At 35.9% G+C, this 25,715-nt stretch overlaps 1 protein-coding gene and 1 long non-coding RNA gene across 2 annotated transcripts; one reads left to right on the top strand and one right to left on the bottom strand.

Moving 5' to 3' along the window:
• The first annotated feature begins 558 nt into the window (after positions 1-558).
• On the top strand, positions 559-24,473 carry LOC129792347 (pupal cuticle protein 36-like). Its single transcript, XM_055831259.1, has 5 exons — positions 559-770; positions 2,755-3,313; positions 4,318-4,514; positions 18,756-18,965; positions 24,109-24,473. Exons 1-5 carry the CDS (start codon positions 762-764, stop codon positions 24,295-24,297), a joined length of 1,164 nt encoding a protein of 387 aa, XP_055687234.1. The 5' UTR covers positions 559-761; the 3' UTR covers positions 24,298-24,473.
• Positions 24,474-24,977: 504 nt separating this feature from the next.
• On the bottom strand, positions 24,978-25,701 carry LOC129793676 (uncharacterized). The gene is made up of 4 exons (XR_008750951.1): positions 25,628-25,701; positions 25,360-25,556; positions 25,222-25,297; positions 24,978-25,161 (listed from the first exon to the last, which is right to left on the bottom strand). It is a non-coding gene; the product is annotated as an uncharacterized LOC129793676 (long non-coding RNA).
• Positions 25,702-25,715: the final 14 nt, after the last annotated feature.

Genomic DNA, 25,715 nt, shown 5'->3' with positions numbered 1-25,715 from the left:
AGATTGGAGCTGTTTTCTCACATCCTTGAAGAGGCGCCCAGCAATCGCCATTAGATGCGTATAAGTTCTAGTTTATTGTAAAATCGAATGTTGCACTTTCAAAATTACTTTTTAAACTGCGCGCGCTGACATCCAGCATGCCCCTAACATATTGGACCACTTAGAGGATGGCTGTGTCGCTATGCCAAGCGATGGAGATGCGCAATTATGGCTCTATTAATCCATTTCATCGATGCCATCTCTCACCAAGTATGTAGTTTTTCGTATTATACGGCCAGTTTTGCCCCTTCCAAAATCCATAAGCGCGCGCGCTTTTCTTCATACCTATACGAACAGAGTGTGAATTCCTTTTGCTAAGAGATATATGCTTCGTGTGCGCGGGGATGGTGGAAGGAAAAAAAAAAAAAGAAAAAAGAAGATCTCGTCTCATCGCAGCACTGCGGTGATTCAATTGAAACTTCAGGCGCACAATTGTGTTCCAATATTGCTGCCAATCCGCATACACAATTTTCGTTGGTAAACTATATAAAAGGAGTTCTCGTGTCTTCGAGTGCCATCAGTGCAACTTGTGATTCCGAACTGTGCAATTAAAAGCTCACCGCCAAGGCTTGAGCTTTATATATAGCAAACTTATTTTACCTTCGTGTACCTTTTATCCTCTTAAGGGGATTTTTGTTAATTTAATAAACGATTTTTTGTGTGTTTTTTTGTGATTTTTTTTGAGGATTAAAAAGGAAAAGTTCTATCCAAAGTGTGACATCATGAAAGTGGTAAGTGGAAGTTCCTGCGAGGATTTCTAAATAAACCGAGAGCTTTTTTGTGAATTTTTGCGTGAAGAATAAACAAGAATTTATCAATTGGTGGAATTCTTACAAAAATGGAAGGAGTTTTTAAAAGTTTCTTTTTGAAGTATTAGAAAGTCTTTCAGAATCTGAAGGAAAAATAATTGTGAGAATAAGGCTAAAAATTCTGGTTTTGAATTTTTATTTGTGGTACAACTTGATTAAAAATTAGGAAAGATATTTCTCTTTCAAACTCGAATAGTAAAAACAAAGAAGATTCTATTGCATGCGTCTTTATCAAAGAATGTTCAAAAAATTTTGAGAGATCTCATGAGAAGTAGAAATTCTATAAGAAACTTAACAAAAAATTCAACAAAATTAATTCCTTAACCGTTTAATTCAAATAATATTTTTAAGATCATAAAACCTTTTTTCCAGTCAGAACTTACACAGAAATTCCACAAAAGTCTCATTAAAAATGTAAATTTCTGCTTCATTACAATACTTGCCAAATCTCTGAAAAGGCAGAAGAGAAGAAGAACATAGAAGTGAATTTAGAGAGGTATACAAATGATGATATCATATTGGCGGGAAAGGTGTACAAGAAAAGTGCAGGTGAATCAATTTTTTTGATATGGCACCACATCATCACATGTTTTTATGCAACAACTGAGTCATGCATGCTGAGAATGGTATAATTTGCAGTATTGAAGAAGAAGAACTCACAAGAACAATGGAATCGTCGTGACAATTCCTAAGGAATGATCTTCTCCGCAGAAGATCGTGCGGATCATTTTTTTTTCCTTGCACATTTAGTGAGTTAGAGAGACTTGTTCTATCACCTGTTTACATGCCCTCCTTGTAAAAGACAACCTTAAATGGGGTGTACGACGAAATTACAAAATTATTTCGCGTCTTTTGCAATGTTGATCTTCTTTCCTTTGTCTGCACCTTCTACTAACTTCTGTCTTTTGCTCTTCTCAAATACCTTTAAATGCTGCAAATGCATAAAGTGAATGCAAAGTCTGTGAGGGCATGAAATACATTTTGGCTTAATTTTTAGTTTTAATTGAATTGAGAATTTTATTGACAATTTTCAAGTGATCGTAGATTTAAATATTTCAGTTATTTAACGAAATTTTAGTGAAATTACTTCTTTCACTCCTCTTCCTTTCGCGAAACGATCCTCAATTCCTGATGCAGCGATTGCTCAATTGAACGTGACGATTTGTAGATCACAAGACACATGTCATGCACCTGATTCATGCGACGATCATTTTCCCATATCGATCCCATCGTGCACTCAATCAGTCACCCCACCGCGAAGATCTCAATCCCAAATGTACCACAAAGTGTGCAAGAAATATCATTTTTGGCGGGAAAGTCACAGAGATTGGTTATCGCTCTACCGAGGGACGTGTTGACGAATTGATCGAACAAATTTTCATTCAAAATTTCCACTCTTGGTGATCGTGCCTCGATCAATTGATCATGACTAAAAAAGTGCTTTGGAAATATATTTAAAAGAATTAAAATTCATGAGATCAAGCAATGGAATTATCTCTCTTTGGAAATTCAATGGAAAGCCTGAAGAAGGATCATGCGGTGATCGCGATATTATGAAGATATTATGAGTTTCTTTTGGTTTTCCAGAAGAAACGTACGAAAAACAATTAAATATTTTTCTATCATTTACTTTAGTTGTTTAAAAAATATTTTTAAAACTTTTAATTTAATTTAATTATTAAATGTTAAAAAGACATTTTTTATCTAAAAAAAATCTTTTGAAAAGTTAAAGCAATTAAAGTTAATCTTCTCCAAGTAATAAAGTTAAGAAAATCATTTATTTATATCTCAATTTTTTTTAAAAATATTTTCAGTTATTTTGAAATAAAAATCGTTTAAAAAAATATATATTACATTTTTTTGATTTAATTTATTAATTTTTTAAAATTCTTTTTAATATTACTAGTTCATCTTCGCTACCTTAATGACAGTCTGTGCGTGCGCGAGACTGGACAACACCTACCTGCCACCTCCTGGAGCTGCCCATTCCGGAGGTGGTCCCGGATTAACAGCTCCCAGTTTTGCTGGGAGTCGTCCAGGTGCTGGTGCTCCAGGTGGACGTCCCGGTGGCTCTGCTCCTCGTCCAGGTGGTGGCTACGGTGGTGCTCCATCTGCTGGTGGCTTTGGCGGTGGTTCAGGTGGCGGTGGATTTGGTGGTGCTCCTGCTGGTGGGGCTCCAAGTGGCCCACAGGAACCCCCAATTGCCATAATTTCGTACGAAAATGAAAACAACGGCGATGGATCGTACAGGTACAGCTACGAGACAGCCAATGGCATCAAAGTTGAGGAAGAGGGTGAAATTAAGAACAAAGGAAGTGAGAATGAGATCCTGAGCGTTCGAGGATCCTACTCGTACACAGCTCCCGATGGTACCCCCATCACAGTCACGTACATTGCGGATGAGAATGGATTCCAGCCACAGGGTGATCATCTACCAACACCACCTCCTGCACCTCAAGGAGCAGGTTTGTATTGAGCTTTTAGAGACATTTTGCAGCATTGAGTTAGAATGTTTTTAGTCGGAGTTATTTAATAAAAGCAACTTCCATAGAAAAAGAGTTAGGATAGTTATGCGCGGAACTAGTGCACAAAAACAGCCTCCTCATTAATCAATTAAACCCCTCCCCCATCCGAAATTCCTCGCATTAAGAGAAAAAAAAACCCTGAAAAGTGACGTGAATGAACGAATGATGAACTTAAAATACAGACGAGACAACAAATCGCCAGTCTAAAGCTCCCTCCCCATTGTGCTGTGCAGCAAAGTGATTGTATCGGATGCATTAACAAGAGTTGTAACATTGCAGACACGCAAATGCAATGCTAAAGATGCATGCTACAGAACTCGATTCCGTGTGTGATTAGTTGCGCGGTGCTTTATTGAAATCCCCCATTAGATTTTACGACCACCTTTCAGTGTCTCAATGAATTTGAATAATTGGGATGATTTTAATGCTTGAGAAGCGCTAATTTACAATCTTCACAGCACTGCCACTACATTCTCGTCGCGGCATTCACATGAATGCAGTTTTGATTGAAATTAAATCACTCCAGCAAACATTTCAAGTTTAATTGACAAATTTTGTAATGCTAAATTGATCATTTAATTACATACGCGGAGAGGTTAGAGATTCTATATTATGTGATAAATCATATAAAATGATTTTTATTGCAAATTTTAATGTTTGTCTCTTGTTTAGGGGAGGGGGGAAGCTCACTCTGTCTGTGTGAGAGGAAGCATGAAAAAGCTTTTGTGTAAATACGTGAGAAAGCAATAAATGCGAGAAATAAATAACTTTATAACTAAGAGACAGGTACATATGCTCAATTACACGTGATATATTTTATTTAGTTAATAAAAACAATTAATTTTATAAAATTCCAATGAAAACTTTAAATTATGTTGTATATTCAAAATTTCAATCATTCGTTGCATAATGTTGACTGGAAAAAACTTTTAATTAAATTCCAGGCCCAGCTGCTGGTGGGGGATACCCAAGTGGACCTTCAGGAGGTGCTGGTCAGGGTTACCCAAGTGGAGGTGGTGGTGGTGGAGGCTACCCATCAGGAGGAGCCCCACAGAGACCAAGTAATCAGTACATTCCACCCGCAAGTCAACCAGCACGACCACCAGGAAATGGAGGTTTCAACCCCCAATCCGGCTACCGATATTAACCACCCGGAAGTCTCATCACAACAACGACAAAAGAAGTTACCGAAGAACTCACCCAAAATGCCCGAACCGCGTGATCCAGCATTTCTGTTTAAATTGACTATGCTTCACAATGTTGCATTCAACATTGTATGACAACATTGACCAGTAAATGTGGTACAATTGCATCATTAATTTATGTCACAATAACACTGATTTATTGTAAAAATTATATTCTATTTAATAAATATATTAATGAGGTGGAATGACTTCTTTTGAGTTTCTTCAGTTTCTTCAATTTCTTCCTATTGGTTTTATTGCATTGAGAGGAATGTTGCAGGATGAAAATAAAAATTGGCATCAACGATTTCCTTCCTAGAGATTTTCCACCAAAATCAGTTTTTCGCATTTTCTGGCTCTCCTGTTGATTTTAGAGCAAATCTGAATGGATTTTTGGGTCATCCCGTACCCGCAGGTTCGTCGATGAGCCTGATCGATATGTACTAAAGGGAAGTTTCAGATGCAAAAAATAAGAATTTTCAAATTTTCCTTTAAAGTTTAGACTGAATTTTTGGCTAAAATCAGTTTTTCGCATTTTCTGGCTCACCTGTTGATTTTAGAGCAAATCTGAATGGATTTTTGGGTCATCCCGTACCCGCAGGTTCGTCGATGAGCCTGATCGATATGTACTAAAGGGAAGTTTCAGATGCAAAAAATAAGAATTTTCAAATTTTCCTTTAAACTTTAGACTGAATTTTTGGCTAAAATCAGTTTTTCGCATTTTCTGGCTCTCCTGTTGATTTTAGAGCAAATCTGAATGGATTTTTGGGTCACCCGTACCCGCAGGTTCGTCGATGAGCCTGATCGATATGTACTAAAGGGAAGTTTCAGATGCAAAAAATAAGAATTTTCAAATTTTCCTTTAAACTTTAGACTGAATTTTTGGCTAAAATCAGTTTTTCGCATTTTCTGGCTCTCCTGTTGATTTTAGAGCAAATCTGAATGGATTTTTGGGTCATCCCGTACCCGCAGGTTCGTCGATGAGCCTGATCGATATGTACTAAAGGGAAGTTTCAGATGCAAAAAATAAGAATTTTCAAATTTTCCTTTAAACTTTAGACTGAATTTTTGGCTAAAATCAGTTTTTCGCATTTTCTGGCTCTCCTGTTGATTTTAGAGCAAATCTGAATGGATTTTTGGATCACCCGTACCCGCAGGTTCGTCGATGAGCCTGATCGATATGTACTAAAGGGAAGTTTCAGATGCAAAAAATAAGAATTTTCAATTTTTCCTTTAAAGTTTAGGCTGAATTTTTGGCTAAAATCAGTTTTTCTCATTTTATGACTCTCCTGTTGATTTTAGAGCAAATCTGAATGGATTTTTGGATCACCCGTACCCGCAGGTTCGTCGATGAGCCTGATCGATATGTACTAAAGGGAAGTTTCACATGCAAAAAATAAGAATTTTCAATTTTTCCTTTAAAGTTTAGGCTGAATTTTTGGCTAAAATCAGTTTTTCTCATTTTATGACTCTCCTGTTGATTTTAGAGCAAATCTGAATGGATTTTTGGATCACCCGTACCCGCAGGTTCGTCGATGAGCCTGATCCATATGTACTAAAGGGAAGTTTCACATGCAAAAAATAAGAATTTTCAAATTTTCCTTTAAAGTTTAGACTGAATTTTTGTCTGAAAACAGGTGCATTAATGAGCTTAGCAGCATATAGTTAGATGGAGGCGCCCGGTAAAAGCTCAAACGTATTATCTAGATTTCAACGCCGCATGAAGCTCTCGAGCTTTTGCAGCCAATATGTAGGCATTTGAGTAGCTTCTTTACATTCAAATCGAAAGACAAACAATATGATCTTTTAACGAACTTTAACGATCACTGAATGTTTATTTAAATTATCTGGCTCATCATTTATTTTACATTCCAAGTTTTATTCGGTCAGTGGAATAAGTTGAAGAATTAATAACAAAAGTGGAATAATTTAGATGAAATGTTTATACAGTTGCAAGAATATTAGAAGAAGTAGAAGAGAAGAAAAAACTGCTGATAGGTATATAAAATTAAAGAAATTATTAAAGGGCTTCACAATAAATTCAAGCACTCAAATACTATGAACTTTACAATTCAAACATTTCTTCTTTTTTTACTATTTTCTGTTATTTGTAAGTTTTAATCGTTTAAATGAAGAATTCAAAATATTTTTAATGGATTTTTAAAAGTTTCTTTTGCGAATTTTCGTAGGTCTCAGCTTCGGTAATGCCAAAGTGGAAAGGATGCGTGTTAGTCGAATTACAAATCCTCTGTTTGAGTTTATGGTTCTCATTGTAGATGTCCTGCCAACGCTTATTTCCACTCAAGTCTTGAGGCTCTACTAAAAATGTAAGAAGAAGGAACATCATGAAGGCGTTTTAATTGAAAATCCACGAAGGAAACAGCAGACTATCCCACAGTTCTTTCAAAGGATCCGGAAGCACCAACTCTTCTACAAAGTGTGTGTTCCGAATTGGGTTTGCTGAAATAAAAAATTATAGAAAATTAATATTTATTCGTTTATTTTGCAAATTAATTCATAATTTAATTTACCAAGATTTTCAGTGAAAAACAGCAGCAAAACAGCCAGAACAAGCGACATTTCTGTGAGACTTTTAACGTATTTAACGTAGAATTACTTGCGTGGTTTGGGAAAAAAACATCAATAAGTGAATACAAAAAGAGTCAAATTTTCATGTGAATAGTTTAGGAGAGAAACTCTCAGAGTTAATTTTTTTTAGTTAATATTTGTTTCATTTAAAATGAAAAGCTTGATTAAAGATATTTCGTAAAATCTATTTTATTTTAATTACGTTTTTAGAATTCGATTTTTCAGATTTTAATATCCGTCAAATTTGATTCGACGAATTTATATCTTTTTCTTGAATTTTAATTGTACGTACATTCTAATAAAGTTCTAACAAAATTCTTTTTAAAAAATATCTTTAACGATTTTGAACATTTTCTCAATCAAACACTTCAAAATTCATCATCAAACTGCTCAATCAATTGCAGCTGATTAAACAAACACCAAAAAATAATGAAAAATGAGATCAAAAATATTGGAACAGGCAATTGCCATTGAACTGAAATTATAAAAAAAAACTTTATTAAGTAGAAAACGTTTCCTATTGAATAAATAAAATGTGCCAAAGGAGAGTCAACGGTCTTTTCAAATATTTGGCTTCAAACAGCGCGCAAACGGTGGAGGTGATCTCGTGTTGGCACGGAATGATGAAAAGTGAAATGAAAATAAACTTTATGACGCATTTACAGGCGAGACATGATTGAGAATCCATGCTGTGATCTCTGATGGATGATTCACGGAGGAGTGCGAAAAGCTGCGTATCTCCTGGATCAGGTGAATTTTTCCAGAGAGAGAGAGAGCTTCACAACAATGTGATGAAATTCGTAAATGTATAAATAATTTGTTTGGTGGATTGCAAATTGAATTTCATCATTTTGGACGGTGCTGTTGTTATTGGAGTCTTCTCACCAGGCCTGAGGGGTCTTCTTCCTCCTCCAAAATGCACTCAAATCTCCGTGTGATTTCTCGTGCAATCTGTTGCTCTAGCCCCAAAGTTTTTTGTTCCCTGAAGATGTTTGCGCGTTAATTGATCCCATGGCATTGTGGATTCTTCTTCTTCTGTTTCTGCAATGAAGAAAAAATAAAGAATGGAGCTTATATTGGCAAATTGGAGGTATAAACTGTTTTATTTTTTATTCTTTGGTTTTTCTTCCCAAAATAGAGGCACTTCTTTCCGCAACAAAACCCCATTGAAGGCAATATTTGCGCACATTGAAAGAGATCTGCACATAAAAATGTGAAAGAATGCGTGATTGAATGGGAGTCAAATTATTGTGAATTATGTTGCAATGTTTGAAAGTATTTTTTCTCATTTTTCTCGCGCGCTTTTTTTCTCTTCAACCGTCTGTGGCACATCATGCGGAAAAAAGTGGCGCGAAGCTCAAAAGTCGTGGCCTGAGATTTTTGATGATTCTTTTTTTGTTCATCTTGAGCAATTAAATGTGCCTTCAATTTCCTTTTCTTGCACACCTCACGACACCTCGCTGAAGAATTCATTCAAAAGCTTCTTCGTGTGATTGTCGCAATCGAAATGCAAATTTTTACACCCGCCGCGGCACACAGTGTGGCTGTAATTGACAATATAATAAATGAAAAATGCCCAAGAGGAGCTCAAAAAAGGGGAAGAGAGATGGGCAGCCCGCCCGTGCCGGAGAGACAAATTAATTGATGTCTCGTGGAATTTCTTGTTTTTGCTGCCCAACTGTCCGTGTGATTTGTTTAGCAGAAAATTGATGGCGAAATAGACAAAATTTGATTTTAGCTTCTAGCATAATCCGCATTCTTATGAAATCCTGGAGCCAATTTTTTTATTGTTTAAAAATTTTTTTAAGAAAACCTGTTGGGGTGGAAAATGTTAAAGACAAGAAGATTTTTTTTTGGGTTTTTCTTAGAAAGAGGACGTCGTTGAAATGAGTTTAAGCATTTAATTAAAAATATTTATTGTTGGATATTTTCTTGAAGAAAATTACTCAGAAGTTTCTAAAGTTCTAAAGAATGTTTTAGAACGTTTAAAAAGAAAAAATATTATGTTTTTCTTAGGAGAAGTTGATGTTTTTTTTTTTGGTGAAAATCAATAAGAAATCGAAGGCAAGAAACATAGAATTATTTACTTAAGCAACATCTTTGGGAAAAAAATCACTGAATCTCTCTCTAAGATGATGCTAACAGGTGATGCTATCAGAACTAATATTAGCAATAAAATGTGCAACATTAGAAGCATTGCGCGTGGAAATTTCTCAATATTTTTTTTTTCGCGGAAATTTAATGGGAATTTTATTGACCGCACGACGTGCAATCTTATCTTTTGCGTCTTTTTATGATTTTTATGTTCAACTCTGATTGAGAAGGACGATTGCAGCTCAAGGAGCATTTGTCAACGCAAGCCCACCACCAATCTTCTCCCTGACACTCTCAATTATGTTTCTTGATAAAAATATACCTCTTAAATATTAATTATTTAATTTATTATTGCCATTCGGTGATAATTCAGCGTCATCCTTGACTCCACCGCGTTGCGATGTGACGAAAAATGCTGTGTGTGTTGAGTCTCAATTTCGACACCATCCAGCCATCAAATGGCCACACAAAGACATCCCAGACAATTTGTATATTTTTGCAAAAGAAAGAAAATTTTTATCGCAGCTTCAAACGTTGTCCCGCCGAGGGGCTCGTTGCACGGCATGTCCCCCACACATGGATTGCGCATTAGAAATTGGGGCCTCTTGTGCGAATTTTTTTCTTCTTTCACAAAATGCAGGGAAAATCTGTTGATCAGTCTATTAATTACACGCAACCAACGTGAAAAAATGCGTCGGGGGGAGAGCTTTGAAGTGCCTTTGGCGCGGGTTTGGCATTTTATGGAGAGCTTGGGCGAGTACCCCGGCAGTATGATGAATGAATGTGGCCAGATTTGTGTACAGCAACACACGAAGACGTTCTTCGTCCCTGCCGCGAGTGACAACATCTCATTCGAAACAATTTATAAAGCACAATCAACAAATTATTCATCTTGGTGCTCATTTACAAATCACTTTGATGCCACCAAGTGAAGATGTGTGACAGTTGTGGGGGAGATTCCGGGGCTGTCTCGCATCTTTTTATGGCCAAAGCTCAAAGGAATGTCTCACCATAACCTTAAGCCTGAAAGTTGTTGTGCACAGATTGCATGAAATTTGTGCATAAAATCCATAAACAAGTATAAGAGGAAAACTATAAAAATCCTCTTATTCCTTACAAGGTAACTCAAGAGCTTGCAGAGAAGTGGAGGAGTATTGTAATTGGTTGTTTTTTTAATTCGGCTAAATATTGAACAAAATGTCGTTAAAAGTTGTAGTAAAAGTTTAGGACATAAAATGAACAGAAATTTTTTTTTGGGAGAGGAGTTTTTTTTTTATAAAGAATTATCTCAATGTGTTTTTAAAACTTTCCCAAATAAATCTACTTAGAAAGTCAACTATAACGATTGAGCGGTTGTGCGGTTGTGCAGTTGGCATTAAGCAAAGTCCACCAGCCTCGTGCGTATAATTTTTTTGTCGATACATTGAAGAATCCTCAATATATCCGCCCATATTGGCCCATTGAGACGAAGGAAGGTGAGCGTATGAAAAAAAAAACGGTCGGGCCATCTCTTCGACAATTAAATTACTGATCTTGTGCTCTCATCATCTCCAGCCCCATTGTCGATAATGATGGATCATAAGTGCGGGAAATTATACCATTGCAAGGTTAATGCGAACTAATTGGAATCGATTGGGAAATTGTTAAGTAAAATAATAGCCTTTTCTCAGCATGGCATCTTCTTCCAAGTAATTAGCACTTTAGTGCTCCATGGCGTGCAAGAAAATTTTTACCACACACCAAATGCACTAAGTGGTGGAAAATGTTTTGTTATTCGACTGTGAGTAGTGAAAAAAAAAGATGCTGGAGAAGAACCTACCGTGCGGAGTGGTTAAATGTCACCGAAATTGCACAACTTCTGGAATGAATAGCGCATGAATTTGTGTCTGCAACGATGATCCGTGATTTATTAATAATTTTTGCTCAGCATTTACTAACTCGTCTCTATTGCTCGTATGACTCTCTATTCTTTTTGGTTGGATGTCTCTTTTTCTTGGATGTCTCCACTGTGATGCAGAGAGCTTTTGTGGCGCTTCACCCGCATCCACACGTCTTAAAGAGATAATCAGCAATGTTGGGGGGAAGATTTATTAACTATTATCACTGTAAGTAATCTTATTTTGCCGCTCTTTTTGTATGCATTAGCACGGCACACGTAAGCGCATGCGAGGGAATAACAATTCAATCACGTGAAAACTGAATTGGTTCTGAATTTGAATTTTCTGGGATTAATTTTTGAGTTTTATTCAGTTTGAGACTATTTTTTGCTGAACTTTTGCAGAAATTCCAACAAAAAATTGGAATTAATTTAGCAAACATTTGCCTAAATAAATTTAATCAATCACTAAATTATCTTTCAGGCAAGAAGATAATTTCTTTTGTCACTGATTAATGAGAAAATTGAATTAAATCCAAATCTTTCATCTGTAAAAATTCAAATCTAAATTCAATTTAATTTCTTAATCTCCCAACGGACCATTAGGTTAAATATTTAAATCATTTAAATGCAATTTTATGGAAGCAAACTAACCTTCGCTGAACCACACTGGGTCATCTCAAAACTTTCCTACCGCCCATCCGATTAATCTTCTCATGTCTTCACCGTCTCTCAGTCTCACTTCTGTATCACCAACAGTTAAATATTCAAATAAAACCGCGAGTGTGGTAATTGATTCAAAGCGCATATCATTTGAATAACAATAGATGGTATTATTCTTCTGTTGCTTTATTCACCAAAACACGATAAACTCCCTCATTAGTTTGAGTGCGGAAAATTAAGATAAAATATTCAAATTATTTTTGCGAATTTTCTTCCCATGTTTTGCTACGCGAATTCATGCGAGAATATTCGTTTAACAACAAAAAATGTTGCTTTGGAGGAGCTCGAAAAAAAAACTCTGACGAGCTGAAGGAGATGAAAAAAAGACGAATTGATAATGAGATTGAGAAATTTATTAATAGAAATGTGATGTTCAAGGATTTGTCGTGCGGAGATCTCAAAATTCAACAGATTTGTTGAATTCTTCACTGAACTTCGTCATTTTTCTTCATTTTTCTTGGCTCAAGTATCAAAGGATCTTTTGGGGATTTTTTTTTCAAAGAAAGGACCATTTGAAAATCATCCGTGGATACTGAAGAAGAGCCCCTAGAAGAGCTAAATACTTTGCATGTTTCTCCCATCTTTTTATGGCTAAAATGCCATCAGTAAAGCACTTCTTCGTTCAACACACAAACTATTGCACAAAATTACTTTATTGAGTGGCACAATTAGTAAATAATCCGCCTTCGAATTTAAATGTCACGTGCTCGAGAGACTTCTTGCATTCACTGACTTTTTGCCAATTAAACTTATATTGCTGAAAAGTCCTTTGAAATGAAGCGCATCGCTGACCAATTGAAAGTAGACGAACACATATTTTTTTCAAGAAAAAATATTTGATTTGGAAACTTCTTTAATTGAAAATCAACATAAAAGCTCATTTTTTGCAATTTTTTTTTTGCTTCAAAATCATTTCGAGGAAAAGACAGTTGGATGTCATATTTGAATGATTAATTGGACCTTTATGTGCGAGATCTAATACCCAGAAATCAGATGAAGAAACAATCGAAGGTGAAGCTTTCGGGCGTGAATTGAAGCATTTTTTGTTGCTATTGCTGCAAGAATCAAAAGCTCACAGATGGACGGCATTTAAAGCAAAAGAATAAAAAAAAAAGAGTATTTTGAAAATTCTTCTCGCGATGGCCTCAAAAGTGTGAGAAACTCACAATTAAATGCGTCTTGGCGTGATCGCGTGTCTGCTGAAGCGAGTTGTACGATGGGACTCTCTTTTGTAAAATTTTTAAATAACTTCTCTACAAGAACTCCTTTTGTTGTGGAGTACACAAAACCCCGCTAAAGTTCATGTATTTATCAAAGCAATGACCAAGCAGAAGGTGAGGATAAGACAGCGTGTTGAAGATGAACTTGAAGGTCGCATTTCAGCATCCACGAAAAAAAGAGGTGCATGCATTGAGAAAATTTATCGGAAGAGCCCCAATGAGATGTCTGTTTAACACGATTCGAAGAGATTATGTCGTCATGAATGCAACACTGAGAGAAAGATTTTCCAAGTACCTATTTGAAGAAAAAGGTGTTTATTCACTTTGAAGTTTTCAATAACAGATAGTAAAAACGTTGGCCAGAATTAATAGAAAATCAGCAAAATATCAACATTATCGGAAAAATTCTGGCAATAACAATAAAAATATATCAAAGACACTGGCAAAGCATCGAATTATCAAAAAAAAAACAACAGATAACGAGCAGAATTAGCATAAGATCGACAAGATCTCAGCAGAAAATCCGCAAAATATCGTCAGGTTCGACAAAATATCAGCAAAATCGGCAAAGTATCGATAGAGAATATGCAGGATTTACTTAATATTAACAGAAGCAGCATAATGCGGCAAGATCGTTAATTTATCGACAATAATTCATCAAAATATCCAATATCAGCTGAATCGGCAACTGATCATCCAATGGTCCTCAAAATGAATAAACTCCTTTTAAAAGCTGATTTTTCTACATTCTTCCTGAGCAAATTAAAATTTTCTCTCAGTGTTTAAATAAATAAATAAAATCCAATTTAATCTCTCATGAAGAATTTTTGTTTATTTTCATCTCTCTGTCGTCCATAAATCGCATTGTTTGACAAATTCATTTTCTCTACTGACTCCCAGCTTCATGTGGATGATCTCTCTGGCACGGAGATGAGGAGAAAAACCCCAAACAGATTACCATAAGAGGTTCAGCGTGTCAAATTGAAGGAAGGTAATTTATTAATCGTCAATCATCAATTAATCTTGCCATCGTTAGTTGCAAACTTTGCCAGGAAAAACACGCAAAAGTTCAACATTCCACGAATTAAATGCAATTTTTTCGTACAAATTCCTCGATAAGATCAATGTGGAGATGGAAATAAATATTCTGAACTTTTTCCAATCAATCGTTTCGGTTTTTTTTTCTCTCTCAGCACGTGCTTGAGGGTCAGAGTGGATTTAACGACCAAGAAGATCATTTTATGGTGGGTTTTTCTTACTTCTAAAGCCATTTTTTGCATTCTTTCTGCCCTTTCTGCCAAATCATGCCAAAATTGAAATTAAAACCTCTTATTTGGTGTGTTAGAAAAAAATAGCAGCGCGCCAATTAAATCTAAATGCAAATCTCATGTGATGTTTTGGCATTTTGCATCGGCCTTTTGGCTTAATTACAGTTCAAAAAATCCGCGAGAATCGATGGACGTTCCTATGTGGATGCTAATTTCGTAATTAGTCTCTTTATCTCCTAAAAGTTTGTTAATTTCCTTCTCTCTGAGTTTTCCAAATCATTACAAATGATTAACAAGTTTGCCTCTCAAAGGTTTTCTGTGAGCTCTGCAATCAAAGCTACAATAGAAGCAAAATAAGGCCCACTTATTGGGATATTGGTTACGGATTAAGATAAATTAGTACCTCATCTGTGAGTAGAGTGCAAATTAATACATCTCGCAGCTCTTGTCTAATGCAAAATGTCGTGAAAATTGATTTTGATGCAAGAAATTATTCCACGGAGTTGAGAAATGTTTCCCTTAAACAGCATTAATTAATTTTTGATCTTTTAATTCCGTTGAAAGGCTTTTAAAGTGAAGAAGGAGCTTTTCCTTATAAAAGGAAGCTTCTTGAAAATTCGTGAGCGAAACTTCAAAAACTCCTTAAGAAAAGAGCCCAAATAATTGTTAAATAATAATTTTAAATTTTCTCTAATCAAAAAAATATCCTGGATTTAAAAAAAAAAATTAACTAATAAAGCTAAAGACTTTTGAACTTCCATCTCAACAATACAGTGTGGAAGACATTGAAGGGACTTTTCAAAAAGAGATCAATTTCAAAGTGAGAAATTTTATTGCAATTAGTTGCGCAACTTTTTATGCTTTGTAAATAATATAATTATACGATGAGACGTAAATCAAAATATGTGTTTGTACAGACAAATCCGAATGACGAATAATTCATCTACCCACGCAGATGAATAAAAAGGAAATTTATCTGCTGTTTGCATTGCAAGAGAAGAAGAAAAAAATTATCCATTGAGGCCCAAAAAATCAACCAAACATTCCATTCGCGCGCGGTTTCTTCTATTGAAATTTGTTTCGGTTTTTTCTTTGAACCCCATTTAATTTATTGTGGCGTCTTTTTAAATCACTGTAATTACACATAATGGGAGCTTTTTTTTTCCTTCTAATCTCGCCCTGACCATTCTGTGTAATACAATCTGCAGCAGCAGAGAGGAAAATCAGTCGAATGCCAAGAGAGTCTGCATTTCAAATATAATATATCGCGATGGGTGGAGGGGGGAGGCGCAAATTACATACATATTTGACCCTTCGCCATTAATAGTTCAAGGATCCCCCGGCGGATAGATTACAAATGTGGCTACAAAACTCATGGCTTAATGGCACTGCTGATGACACCTCGTGTGGCACTGCAAGGGGAACTATCGCGCAGCTCACCCAGAAATGACCACCTTTTCTGCCCAAAAATACCCACACACAGTGATGTGTGTTTGTAAATAAATAATAGCAGTGACCTAAAAGATTTACAGCAGAAAGACTCTTTTTCCATCTCACCTTCCTATCGCATCGCGCGTAAATGTCTTCTTCCACTCACCTTTGTTGATTTTTTTTTGGGTCTGCCGCCGCTGCCACGGCTTTTGTACTCCCCAAACAATCACAGAAATATCAAGCGGAAGAGTTCTGATGATGCATTAAAAGATCAAGCTCTTTGTGGCTTATTAAGAAGCTAAAATTGTGTGAAATATACCAACTAATGATACCTTTCTAATTAACCTGTACTTTGCTGTATGCTCAAAAGGTTGATCAAGGATAAATTGCGAGGTCAATTGTAAGGACTTTTTACTCTAATTCCTTTTAATCTTTGAGATTTTGGTTGAGATTTTAAAAGAAATTTTATAGAGGAAAATGTGAATGTAAAGGAATTAAAGATCAAAAATTAGAACAAATTGAAAATTTCTTCTCAATAAAGCTTATGAAGAAAAAAGTAAAATTAAAACAGCACCATATTCCCATTTCCCCTTGAAATAAAAAAAATAATTCCTCAGAATTGATCTTCCAATAAAATCCAATATAGCGCTCCCTCAAAAGGCAGCCAAATGGCGAGATTGAGTCACTTAAAATGAGTAATTTTATTGAAGCAATTGCGAGGATTATTTTTTCCATTTCGGAAGGTTAAGTCAGAACAATCACCCGCGTAATGGGAGAATCTCAATCTCTCTCTGATGGCTGTATAAATGTGAAAAACAACCCATTCATGGGTGCTTCATCTTCAACTTTAGTATATGACAAATTAATATGAATTGCTTTTGAAAATGCCACGCCAGGAGCTTTTTATGGTCTCTCATTACATGTGGTGCGCACCCGATTGCATCATGCTGCACACACTACTGGGTCAATGGGTGCATGACCCACCTTTTCTTGGAATGGGGGAGGTTCCTTCCTGCGTGTATTTATCAATGAAACCTCCACCGTGTGCGTCATCCACCCACGCGTACGCCTGAGGGGTCAATGGGAAGTTATTTTGAGCTCATTGAGAGTGCGCTGAAGCTTTTTACTTTTCTGGGGGGCGCTTCAGTGCAGGCTTTGAGTGGGGAGGGCGGCAGCAAATCCTCTCCACTCCACAGCACACACACAGCGATACATGTGGCCAGAAGATGCACAACACAGCCCCCCGAGGATCCCTTGCCCATGGAGTTAAGTCATTGTTGTTGGTCGCTTGCGAAAACCTCGTGCTTTTTTCAAGCGTGGCTTTTGGGGCCGCGTGGGGCTGACGGTAATGTCGCGCTTTGCTTGGCGGCATTACGCGATTAAAAATGTACCCAGACATTCATCACATTGGACGACGGAGCCCCGGCTGTGGGAGAGAGGGAAATTCTGACCCTCCATCCACACCGGGCTAACCAATATAAATACCCATCTAGAATCAACAAAAAGACACAGTTGAGTCTTTTCCATCAATCAGTGAACATTTTTACGTGAACACGGTGCATTTTCCGACACCAACATAGGATTATTCCTCCACAAGAGATTCTTCTCAATTTGCCATTTTTTTTACCTTCTTCGTTTAGACATTAAAGAAAAAAATTAGTTTAAAAAACACATCAATTATGAAATACATTGTAAGTGTGATTGATAAATCTTTCAAAACAATCAACGTATTTTTCTTCTAAAAAAAAAAACTTTCTTATGTTCCTTCTTCAATGGAGTTTTGTGTGTAAACGATCGCCATCTCTTTGGTATTTCGGTGTGGTGAAAAGTGAATGAGGTTATTGATGAAAGAGCCAATTAGGGTGCTATTCTGGATTACAATTGTCTCATCATTTTGCTCTTTAACTCTCTGAAAAATGTTCAAAATGCTTTTGGATTGAAAATTACATAATGTGGTGCGATGAAGTATTTTTTGGACGACATTTCCGGACTAGTTTTGAAAATGAAAGTAAAAATAAGCAGAAGATTCTATTGAATTATCGTAGTTGTGCAATTTAACGATGATAATTATTTAGTTCAGCGACGTTTCGATTTATTTTTGTTTTGTAGAATTTTTAATTTTAATTAACTTCTTCAATTTATTGAATGAAGATTTTCTCATGGGAAAGTGCTTCCATCCGAAGAGCTTTAAGCTCTTTCCGGGTGTTTTGCTATTATTTTAATATTTGAACTGCAAATTCTCTTTGAGTAATAAAATCAAAAAAAAAATTGAAATGAAAAGCATTAAAAATTAATAGAAAACTGGAATATTGATTAAATGAATATTGACAATAAATTAATCAGAATTACAACATTGTAATGCTAAATCACGATGTATCATACGTAAATAAAACGTCTCGGTTGTTATTTTTATGTTAATTAGGCAAACTTTTTCATTATACTTATCAAAAAAAAAGAACACAACATTTCCCTTTCCTGGAAAAAACTAAACTTCTTTTTTTTATATCAACAAAGGCTTCCAAAAAACATTCAACACAACTTTTAAATCTTTGCTAGATGTTAAACAAAAAGTAGATCATTTAATTGTTGTAATGTCTGTTTAATTATTTTGGCTTTTAATATTCTTTTTTAATTAAAAAACTTAATTTCTATTAACGTCGCTGAAGGATATTTTACTTTAATTGATTTTATGAGTTTCTTAACAAAAAATGTGTTCAAAGTCATAAATTTCAGAAGTTACATAAAACTAATCATCAAGCACAACATTTCCCTTTCCAGGAAAATTTATTAAATAAATCAATCAAATGAATTAATCGAAAAAAATGTCGTAAAATCCTTTTTTTATCAATCAATCTTTATATCATAAGTTTTTAAGCAATGGAGACGCTTGATACCAGGCGCCTCCACTGACTTCCCACACTTATTTGCAGAATAATTAACTTATTCCCTTATTAAGAATTTTGTAATAATTCCTCCACATTCTTAAATTCTTCGTAGATCTTGTCCGTTGCACTGACACTCACCTGCGTGGCTGCAGCCCCACAGGCACCCGCCCTGGGACCCACAACTGAACCCATCCCAATCCTCCGCCAGGAGCAAGAAGTCAATTTCGATGGGACCTACAAATACGCCTACGAGACGGGCAATGGGATTGCCGCCGAGGAGACGGGTTTCCTCAAGAATGCCGGCACCGAGGAGGAAGCACAGGTTAGATGACCCGAAAGTTAGTAAAGAGACATGCAAATGCAAAAGGCACAAAATCTTGGGAGAAAATCACATTAAAATTTCACAAGAGAGGCACAATTTCGCGCCTTCTTGCAATGTGGGTGCCGTTTCGGGTGTGAGAAAGTCCCACCCGGTGTGGCAAAATAAGAGAGAAAAAAATAAAGACAAAAGTGTGTCCAAATAGACAATCCCGCGCAAATTGTGCACCTCCGCGTTGATTTATTTGCACACAACCATTCGGCAATTGTCTGACTGTGAGGGCAAAGTTGACTTGATACCCTGGTGGGGGCTGTTCATTCACTTAATTCTCTGTCTTTTCTTCACCCGCAGGTGGCTCAAGGTGAATATTCCTACACGGCTCCAGATGGAACACTGATCCGAGTCACGTACATTGCTGATGAGAATGGATTCCAGCCTCAGGTATAAAAATTTTATTCTTAAGACGTATTTTAATTTTCTCAATGAATAACCCCTTGTTGTGTTTCAGGGCGATCACATCCCAACCCCACCCCCAATCCCACCAGCGATCCAGCGGGCACTTGAATACCTCGCCAGTCTTCCCACAACAGATGCCCCACAGCGACTGTAGATACCCACAACATCCTCCAGAAAAAGAAAGGATCTGACTTCCTTTAAAAAAAATCCAAGAAAAATGTGAATCTATTCAAGAACCTGCCAGTACTTATATTTATTGAGTCACGCGAAAGAAAATTCTCTTGAAAAAAAACTTCCTCCTCTGAGAGGAAAATTTAGAAAAATTTTTATTAAAAAAAATATTTTTGTAAAAGAAATTCACAAAAAAGGCAAAGTGGATGAGAGACTGCTGTTTCACAATTTGTACCGGGTGCCTATTTGAAAAAAAAATCACTTACAAAAATTGCATTTATTACCAACAAATTACAAAACATTACTCTTTTTTTATTTTATATAAATGAAACGTGAGAGAATTATGAGAAATAAATATTTTGTAAATACAAAATTGACTGAATTGTATTTAATAGTGAAAAATTATATATCACAGCTGGTTGATCATGATCGATGATGGTAATTTATTATTTAAGCTTCTTCACCTCCGCGGAAGACGCAGTCGCAGAGCTTTTAAATGCCGTGGAAGCTGCGTAAAATTTTCCACTCTGTCCAACGAGAGAGCTAAAAGTGCGAAGAAGCCGTTTGCTGGCGATTGCATTTGTGAGATTTTTTTAGGGGAAAAGATGGGCAGGGAGTTTGAATTTTTTTTTTAGTTTGAATATATTTTTTTTCTTTATTATGGGATCAAATAATGACCGTAATGCAACTTTCCTTAAATAAATCAATTAAGATTTGTGGAAAGAAAGTTTTCTTAATAAAATTAGAATTCTTTCAGTATCCAAGATCGTTTAAATTCTTCTTTTTCTTTGAGGATTTTAAATCTAGTTCAGGAGTATGTTCTTCCCGTTCTTCCAGAGCGTCAGTCAAAGATCGATCGAACAGTGCAAATCCGAATCTTTAAAATTTTGAAAAATAGAACAAGGATTTGTTTAAATCATTAAGATTATAATCTACTGATCCTTGTCTAATTCTTCCGAAAGGACATTTACCCTAGACGTTTACCCTAGACTCCCCTGATTTTAGTTCCCGTCAGTTTTCCAATCAGATTTTAATGCAAAATTCTTAGGCATTGAAAAAAAAAAAAGATTTTTAAAGTGCAATTGCGCCACCCATGGAGGAATTTTTTGGAAGAGCCAGAAAAGCAAGAAAACCCGCAGCGCAACACCCGTAATAGACACTTAACAAGCATCAGCTCTTCAAAAGTAGAGACAATCCATCGAGTTGATTGTCAATTTCTACATAACATGATTACACACTTGAAATTTTGCATGCATATCGTACAATTTATTGGCAAAATGATTGGTGGCAAAAGTGCTGGAAGCGCTTTTATGCGGAATATTTATAATGATGATGCTCACAAAGTAGGTGCCATGGCGGAGGATCAGCTCAGATGCTGACGGTTTTTTTTCATCTTCTTCTTAATATCAAGGTAAAACCACTTGGGTGAGAATTGCGGCAGAATCTCCGGCGAGGAAAGTTACACAACAATCGGCGATGAGGTCCAGGTGATGTGTGATGTCGCCCCCCTTGGAAACTGGCCAAAAGAATTCTTATGTATACGAAGAATGGTAGCAAAAAAAACGAGAAGATTTTTATGAGCAACTTCCTCGTGCAACTTATTAGCGGGACGAATAAAAATAGATGAGGTTGTTTAGTGACTTTTGGGCTCATAAATCTAATCTCATCATTGTGTGCAGATTTTAACACTCTCACCTTCAACCGAGCCATGCGACGACTTCTTAAAATTGCCCTCATGATGATTTAAGACGTCGCGTTCGAAGGTACCGGGCGGAGTCTCTTCTTCTTTTTTCTTCTTCATCTTCTTTTGCCCAAAAGAGAGATTATCTAATAGGAATGTCACATCTCTTAATCACCTGTGAAAAATTAAATAAAAAAACTTAATTAATTCAGGCCTTTGTCAAGGTTACAGCAAATCATCCTCAACATCTTCGCCACACCGCAGTCATCACACACAATTAATTCCCCAATGAGATTTCTTTTGAATATTCAAAACTAAACACAAATACCTATTTATTTAAATATATATTTTTTTATATATTTCGCAATCACTTTCGATTTCGATAAGTAGAAACTCGCCGTGTGATTCTCCTCCGCTGGACTGGTTGTAACAGTTTCTTCTTCTTCGTCAAAGATTTTTATTGTATCTCATCATCAAAGCTCTTCAAGATAACTCCCAGGGGGTTTATCATCCCATGCCTCTCTTTTGAGGTTTTAATATTTTATTTGTTTTTGGGAAAATGAATTTTCAAAAATTTTCTTATTGATAGTTTTTCTTCAGAATAGAAAGTTTGTTTTACAAAGATTTTTGTTCCTTTTGACTTATTAATATTTTCCCTTTCAAAAGTCAAAAAACAAACACATTTGTGACGTCATTATGTTAATTTTTTTAACTAATTTTTTCTGGTTGTTTCCGTTTGATCTTCTAGTGAAAATTCAAAATTCTTTAGATAGTTTCTTATTCATTTTTCAAAACTCTTCATGTGCTGATTATTTCCTAAAATGAGAATACTTCCCATACAAAAGCGAATAAAGTCCTTTAATCAATGTTTTTTAAATTTATTACAAAAATAGTTTTGAAGAGGTTTTCGAGCTTTCCTCAGAGCTTTAATCCCCACAGCATTCCTCATCAAATTTAGCATCATAAATATGCTTAAGAAAATCGCAATTAAATTAATAAATAATTAAATTTAGTAAACCTCTTACCTAGGTGAGTGCAAAAAGTCTAAGTTTATGGACGTATTGGTGCCGGCGATCTTCACGACCTTTCTGATGGTTTTCTGAATAAATTTAAAGTCAAACAGCATGTGGTGGTCGCATGTGACTTCTTCACAGCCGACCTCTTCGCTATGCGGCTATTTTTATATAAAAATTATGTATGTTTTATATATGTATATATAAAAAAATCACCTCTATGTGGATTTTCCAGATGACCATCGAGATTTGAGACAAATTTCAACGGACTGAGTGATTAAAAATGCAAACACCAAAAAAACCCCTTCATTTTGGCGAGCTAATTTTGGGTATAAATATGAGCCAGGCCAAGGAGGATTCATCAGATTAAAAAGTTCCGTAGCACCGAACATCCCAAAAAATCCACCATGAAATTCGCTGTGAGTTTTCTTTTTTTTAAAGGAATTTCTTTTCCTTGTGCTGTGAAGAAGATTCTTTTTTGAATGGCGTCGTGGAAAGTGAAAGTGATCAAAATGTGGATATTTTCAGATTGTTGCCTGCGCCATCCTGGCCGTTGTTGCCGCTGATAAACTCACAGGACATGAGCAAGTGCCAATCCTCCGAAATGATCAAGTTGTGAACCCCGATGGTACCTACCAGTACGCCTATGAGACCGGAAATGGCATTGTTGCTGAATCCCAGGGATTCCTCAAGAACATTGACAAGGAGACTGATGCTCAGGTGAGTTTCTTCCTGAAGGATTTCACGTAAATTTTTTACTTAACGAAGATTTTCTTAACGAACGAAATTTTAAAGGAAAAGTTTTGCAACCATTTAAAGTAAAACATAAAACAATTCAACGAAAATGCATTTAACGAAAGCAATTTAAAGCTCTCAACATTAGGGAGAGATTCCAGTGAACGAATAAATATTTCACGAAAATAAACTTAACGAATACTCTATGAAAGAGGTTAGGATTCCTTGACGCCATTTTGTTTTATTTCTCAATTAATTTTCCTTCATTTCTTTGGATCTACTAGTCCGATTTGCTTTATTTTAAATTCAAATGAAAGGAAAAACGTTAAAGATATCAAAAAAAGAAAGCTTCAAAATTTCTACAATTGATTTATCTCAGTAAACAGAAAAGAAAATCAATCAAGAATTGGAATCTAATGTAATTTTGCTATAGTTTTGAACATAAAACAATTTATAGATGGATCTGAGAGACAAAAACTTACCTGAGAAAAACTTCCTCGTCTCAAAAATATCACAACACAAAATCTAATGAAAGGAAAATTTTAAATTGAAAAAGAAACCATACAAAGACTTACATTATTCCACGTGGATTATGCAATATGCGGACAAGTTTGGCATGTTGCTGCACTTTTGGCATCCTCCTCCTTCCCGCCGTCTTGTGGGTTGTTGGAGGTAATTAAATGACACCGCCAAGATGGTGAACTTTCTTTCAATTCAGACAACCAATTTTGTACTTTATTCAAATGCAGCAGCAAAGAACAGGCCGAAAGGCAATTTTGCTATCATTGTTGTTTGTGCCAAAAGGTCACCCATAAATTTTAGCATTTAACACAGATGATGATGAAGAAAAAAAAATAAACGAAGACTTCCCCTCCTGATTTTGCCAAAACATCTCATGAGCGCGGAAAAGAGCGCGCTTTTAATGCAAAATTATATAGAGATGTTGTGCAACATTGTGGTGCATTTCGCATGATGATTTACTTCTTGTTGGAAGTTAATTTCTTAGAATGTCACGGCTGGGGCCCACGCGGTGTGCAGAGATGCAACTCCTTCTCAATTTCTTTCGTCTTCTTTTTTTCTGACCTTCTAGGTTGCTCAAGGTCACTTTGGATACACCTCCCCCGAAGGCCAGGCTGTGCATCTGACCTACATTGCCGATGAGAATGGCTACCAGCCAACTGGTGATCATCTGCCCGTGCCACCACCCGTGCCAGAGGCCATCGAAAGGGCCGTCAAGTACCTGCTGTCTCTGCCACCACCAGCACCAACCAAGAACTAAGTCAACCACCTTCAAAATCTCCTCCCAAAGTTACCTTTCCTCTCCTCCCCAACTCCATGTAAATACGCAGGAAGTTCAACAAAACCACCACCCTCCACCCCCGACGAATGAACCCCTTCTTATTCCCCCAACAATAGATCATTCCTTAGAGTCATAATAAAATAGGTAAAAAAAAACCGCCAAACTGTCTCATTACTTTCATATTGCATCACAAACCCCCCTTAATCACAGCTAATTAATTTAGCAAATTGGTGTGTGAATTGAGCTAAAGCACGACACAGCAGTTTGTTTGGAAAAATGACCCAGAAACTTTTTTTTATTCGTGTTTGTGGCAAAAAAAAAACTCTTGCACATTTTTCTCACTGTTTGAAAGCAAAAGTGCAACGAGGCACAGCTTAAAAGCAGCTTAAATTGCTGCTGATTGGTATTTTATTACGCGTATTAAATACAGATGAGTTCCCCGTGTGGGAGATAATTTAATTAAATGCAATTTGTGGGGGGTTTATCAGTAAGAAATTTTATGTTGTTTTCTGCTCAATTTTTTGATCAAATTAAAATACTTTTTAACGAAGATTTTTTGAATTTTTAAGTGAAATTATGGATTTTATTATTTAAAAAATAATTATTGATTTTAATTAGAAGATTATTCTGATTTATTCAAAAGAATATTCTGTTCTTTTTGTCAACCAATCATTTAATTGAAATTCACCAAAATAAGTAAGAAAAGAACAACTAAAAGAATCTTTCCAGGGACACTGTGGGAACTTCTTCCCTCAATTCCTGGGACAATAATATTTCCTTGAGGATTAGCAGCATCAGCCCACCAAGGCCAGCGATCGGTTATTTCAAACTGAATGCCACTTTCTGAAGAAAAAAAATGTTTTTTAGTAATTTTAACTTCTTGAAAATATGAAAAATTCTCACCGTTGTTGCACAAATCTGTCGTACAGGCTTGAAAATAATATTTATAGAAGCCATAGATGATGGCAGTGTTGAGAAACTGCAAGAAAATCACTTAATTAAGGATTGAAAGTTCATTTAAAAAGCAACCAAAGGTCTTACCAAAGGTGATTCCTCGCAGGATCTTGAGAAGCTATAAATCTGCCCATAGGGATATTTGATTGATTTTTGCCTCGTAATTGTGCAGAATTTCTCCGCACAAAAAATAACATTCCTTCCATTATTATTTTTAGAATTATTAATGCAAGATGTGTCATTATGCTGGGCCTGTAAGTAGTTGCAGGCGTAGCATCTCAAAGCTGAAAGAATGGAAGAGAAAGATTTCTCAATTAAATTTTAATGACATTAAAAAGAACTTTAAGGACTTTACCATTTGTACGATTTATAGAAGAAAAAATGAAGAAAACTAAAAGGAATAGACACAAAATCTTCCTTTCCTTCATGAGGAATACTAAATG

The sequence above is a fragment of the Lutzomyia longipalpis genome, chromosome 3 (genome assembly GCF_024334085.1).
Source record: "Lutzomyia longipalpis isolate SR_M1_2022 chromosome 3, ASM2433408v1".
In the NCBI taxonomy this organism is placed as follows: Eukaryota; Metazoa; Arthropoda; class Insecta; order Diptera; family Psychodidae; genus Lutzomyia; species Lutzomyia longipalpis.
The sequence above is the reverse complement of the archived record's forward strand: the minus strand, read 5'-3'. Positions and strand labels throughout refer to the sequence as shown.